The sequence below is a fragment of the Choristoneura fumiferana genome, chromosome 20, assembly GCF_025370935.1.
Source record: "Choristoneura fumiferana chromosome 20, NRCan_CFum_1, whole genome shotgun sequence".
Classification (NCBI taxonomy): Eukaryota; Metazoa; Arthropoda; class Insecta; order Lepidoptera; family Tortricidae; genus Choristoneura; species Choristoneura fumiferana.
The window spans coordinates 7,889,713-7,894,572 of record NC_133491.1 but is presented as its reverse complement, the minus strand read 5'-3'; the positions used below and the strand labels follow the sequence as shown (position 1 = coordinate 7,894,572).

The following is a 4,860-nucleotide window of genomic DNA, read 5'->3' as shown; positions in this document are numbered from 1 at the left end:
TATTTATGGGAAATTACACAAACTAGATTTGTACCAATTTGTTGTAGAAACTTGTAGAGATAAGTCAAAAGAAATTTTGTTGGGACTCTAGCCATTTTATTTTTATTGAGTTATTACGTGCTTCATTTATTGATTAGGTACGAGTAGTTAAGCGTTTAATTAATAATCATGATCATCTCAGCCGTAGGACGTCCACTTTTGGACATAGGCCTACCCCATAGACCTCGTGGCTTCGTTGGCAGCAGGCAGCAGCTTGCATCCGCCGTGAACCCGCGGGTAACCAGGTCATCCATCCATCTCGAGGTGGACGCCCTACGCTGCGCTTGCCGATCCGCGTTCTCCACTCGAAGCGTTTAATTATATGGATTTAACTAGCTATTGCTCGCGGCTTCGCTCGCGTTAATTTTGAGGTAACATAATCTTATGTTCTACGAATCTTTTTTTCGTGTTTAATAGATTTTTCAGAGGATTAGGTAGGTACCTATATGGAAATACAAATACAGACAGACGTTTCAGACAGATGGTGCAAATTTTCGAATAAAAAAATCTACCTACACTAGCACTTTAAAATATTACGTAGCTACTTAACTATATTTTAAATTAGCATTCATATTTTTGGCTTCTGTTATTGACGATTGAAAAACAAGCGTTCCTTAAATTTCAATTCTAAAAGAAAGTGTCCAAGTGTAGAAAGTCTTTCTGTAAACTACTTAACTAAGTAATAAGTACAGTCAAGTGCAAAAATAAGTATCTATTCGAACTATCTAAAAATACGTTACTACGGCCTTATTGCGTCGGAATAAGTCTGTGGTCTTATTTTTGAAACTTTTCGTAAGTTCTATTTTTACACTTGATTGTAGGTACATACTTGTTGATGTTCCAAATTGGTACGGGAGAGTTGGGACGGGCTAGACAGATTTGAATAAGCAATAAAAACAGTTTTAAAGTGATATTTTATTCTACCTTCATGTAACATTAATATCTCATTATACTAAGGTACAAAATAAGGCTATATCGTGAGATGTGAACTTACTTAAGGCAGTTTTTGCTTTTCGTGTAGTGCATTATTTCTACTATTTACATCGACTTACAGTTAATTTTCTTTTACATTGTATAGAGATAATAGACTTGGTCGAGTTGCACTCATGTACAATTTAGATAAAGCGTTCAATTTTTTGCAATTATAAGCGAAAACTCATCTAGTTTTAGATACTTAAAAGTAGATCACTAAGGCAGTATAAACCTACGTTTTAACCTAATTCGAAAACTGCCTATGTTAGATGACTAGACATACCATTCGTCTCTTACACATTATTAAGTTCGTATAGGTAGCTATTTTATTGCAATAAAAAGTTACTTGATTGACAGTTTTGTAAAATATAATTATTTAACCTACCTTTATCTATCGTTGATACCACGGTATACTTACCTCACCAATAGGTGGAAAATATCATAGCATGACTAGGGCATACAAAATGTACAGTATAGTCACTAGTGCGTTGGACACAATGACAATCGTTAAGATAAGTCCCTCTAAGGTATAGGGATCTCTTCCAGTCACTTTACGCCGTGCCGATGAGAGTAGGTTGATAAATTATTCGGTCAATGAACGCTATTCTTGTTAGATTACCGTGCTTTAGAGAATCCTTCTTCCTATTGGTAAGATACTATACGCTATTTCAGTATTACACTATAACGGAATGTCTGTTAGTTTTCTTGTCTGGCACGTAAGGTTCCAGTTTTGCTGGTTCGGTGTTCAGAGCGCTGTAGTCGACGGGGAAGGGAGGTTGGGGAAGGGTGTCTTTGGAGGGAACGAGGACCCACTGCCCCGGGCCGTTAGGATTTTTCCCCATCAGCCAGTTGGTGAAGCAGTGCACGTACGTGCCGTAGTCCAGGATTAGGTAACCGTTCTGGAAAATAAAAAGACATTGGAGCTATTTCAAAACTGACTAATAAAATGCAATAAATATCGTGGAACGATTCGCACACATTGACTTGGTTTTAACTAAGCGAAGCTTTTACAGTCAGCAGAAGAAGTAGATGAGCGGTTGAGATCTAAACACTCTTATTACATTGACAGTAGGGTCGTGTGTAACCGCTTATCCACTTCTGCTGCACTATGGGTATGAGAAACATAGGCACTTATAGAGCGCATATTTTTACCAGAATTCGTAGCTACCCAGAACATCTGGATTCATAATTACAGTCACTAATCACTAGCTAGGCTTTCCGGTACCTACTAGAATGGTGCGCTGGTTTGAGACGAACTATGCATAAGACGTAGGTACGTACCTAGGTTTTCACAATAAATCAATTAAAAATGTAATATGTATTTAAGTATGTATTTATCTATATAAGTACCTATGTTTATCCGTATATAGTACAAGCTTTGCTTAGTTTGGGACTAGGTCAATTGGTGTCAAGTGTCCATGTTATAGTTATTATTAATTCCATAATATTTTTTTTACGCTATGAAATATAGTTTTTAGTTACGGGATGCAATGCTTCGTTTTGACTTCATTAAGTTACCTACTAATGACGTTATCGAGCCCCCAATTGAGGCACCCATCTTAGTTACTCGCACTTTTCTAGCCTGATTTTTGTATTAATTAATGAACTACTATATACTTTTTACCTTACGTCTCAGTTACCACAAGGGCAAGACAGCTATGTCTATCCGTCAAATATGTGTTTTCATGTAGGAAATCCGCCCCTCTTCAACTTCCACACAGCTTAATAGACCCATATATGTCTCACAAATCCAACCATCATAAACAACACAAAAAAGTTGCAGTTCATTGATAGGGCATCGGAAAAGTATCCGCTTGAAATATGTAATCAATTAGGTACCTACTTTTCTATTGCCAATAACTCCTATGATAAGACGAGATTCATTTTAAAATTTACTTTTTCTCTCCTCAGCACTATTTTTAAAAGAAGATATCGATAAGTGGAACATCACTCACACTAGTCAACCGGTCGTGGGCAGTGTCGATAATTTCGTCGACTCGTTGGGCACTGAGGCCGATGACGGAGCGGTAGAACGCCGCGAGCGCCGCCTTCGTTATCTCGCCGCTACCTGCGACAGGCAAATAATTTAAATTCCAACTGAAATTATTCATGTGCGTTGACGGTACTTAGTAACGCTTTGAACAAGGACACGAATTTGGGGATTGAAAATTATTTTAATTAAACCGCTGTCGTAGTCGAACGACGGAAATTCAGCTTCTAGCCTTATTCTGGCCACTACGAACATGCTTAAAATATTTCATGTATACGTTTTGACTTTTAACAAGTTAATATTCGCTTTTTAAAGTGGTAAAAATCTGGTTTAAACTTTTGTATTAATTTGTCAGAAGGGATACGGTGACAATGTATTAGGTAAAGTGTAAATATACCTTTGATATCTAGCACTTTCGAGGATGTGATATCACAAATCAATCCTCTGATGACTTGAAAGCATCAGCCATCGAATGAGTAGGTAACTTTAACGTACTACTACACAGTATCGTGTATGGAGGCAAAATTTAACAGACTGCCTTTGTGAAAATTTACAGCAGCCAGCTCTGAATTATGATGAAAGTCAGACGAGTGAACCGAAGACAAAGAGTTGGCGGGGCGAGAGGCATTCATATAAAACTTGAACGAAACAGGAAGCCTGCTGCGATGCAATGCCACTGAATTTTGGCTGCAGACGTTGCGCGAAGTGCCAAAACTTGGAATGTACCCAAATCTCCGGAATAAAATAAAACTTGAACACATAAAAAAGAGATCCATGCAATGAAATACATTCAATTCTATTAGGCTTCTATGAGTTAGGCTTTAGTTCCTATTCGATATTTCCTTTCTTTGAAAATAAAAAAACTAAGTACCTACCTACCTAATAGTTATGCACATCGGAATTTGTCTCATAAATTTTCCCGCCGTCGTTATCCGGTTCCTAGCTTCTGTTAAAGACGACAAATCACACGGCACCACTCCTATTTAGTTTTCTTTCCCACAAAAGAGGGGAAAACTGGAAAAATAGGCACCATTAATCTGTAATCAATCGCCGTTCCAGTTTTATATTCCGTTCTCACGCGAGGAGAACAAATATTTTATGTTTTGGGCAATTAGTGTGATTCACGAGGTCGCCCGGCCGACGGTTTTACGTCAAAAAGTCGATTCGTTCTCACGGCCAATTCCAATTTCGACTGTCATCGCCATCAATAAATTAAACTGAAACAATTCAATTAAATCACTCACTTTAATCAAGCCACACTAGACCTAAAAGTTGAAATTAGTTTACTTAATTGAATTTATAATTTTGGCGCTTAATTAATGCAATCAAAACCTAGTAGCTTAGGTACAGATTTTTATGGTGAGATTTTCAGTGTAAAAATTAAGTCTCACATTCATAATTACTTTTTACTAATGAATTTATTATTAAAATTAGTACCTAACAGCAAGGAACTATTAGGTAAAGACCTAACAGTGTGATACATAATTGCATAAGTAGTTATTTATACTGAAATAATTACATTCACATATTTCATATGTAGGTAGGTACATACGTTATTAATTTCTAAAAGCATCTTTAAGTAAATTGCCCTCTCATTCTGACAGGAAGCTTGTGCCCAGCAGTGAGACGTGTTAAGCTGGAATGATGATGATGAAGGAAAATAAGTAGGTACACCTACCTGTCAAGATAATTTAATTTATATCTCTTACTAAGACTTAGTACTTATACCTAATTATAAGAGGTATTTTAAGTAAATTAGTAAAGCAAGCTGTATCGGTAAACCGGTAGTAGGGACGCTGCCGTCAGAGGGTTCGCTCGTCGAATTAATCCCGTCGATCAACCTGCCCGCTTGTAAATCC

General features: G+C 37.1%; 1 protein-coding gene across 1 annotated transcript; it reads right to left on the bottom strand.

The window, feature by feature from the left end:
• Positions 1–936: 936 nt before the first annotated feature.
• LOC141439112 (uncharacterized) lies at positions 937–3,170 on the bottom strand. The gene is made up of 2 exons (XM_074103251.1): positions 2,967–3,170; positions 937–1,910 (listed from the first exon to the last, which is right to left on the bottom strand). Exons 1-2 carry the CDS (start codon positions 3,120–3,122, stop codon positions 1,686–1,688), a joined length of 381 nt encoding a protein of 126 aa, XP_073959352.1. The 5' UTR covers positions 3,123–3,170; the 3' UTR covers positions 937–1,685.
• Positions 3,171–4,860: the final 1,690 nt, after the last annotated feature.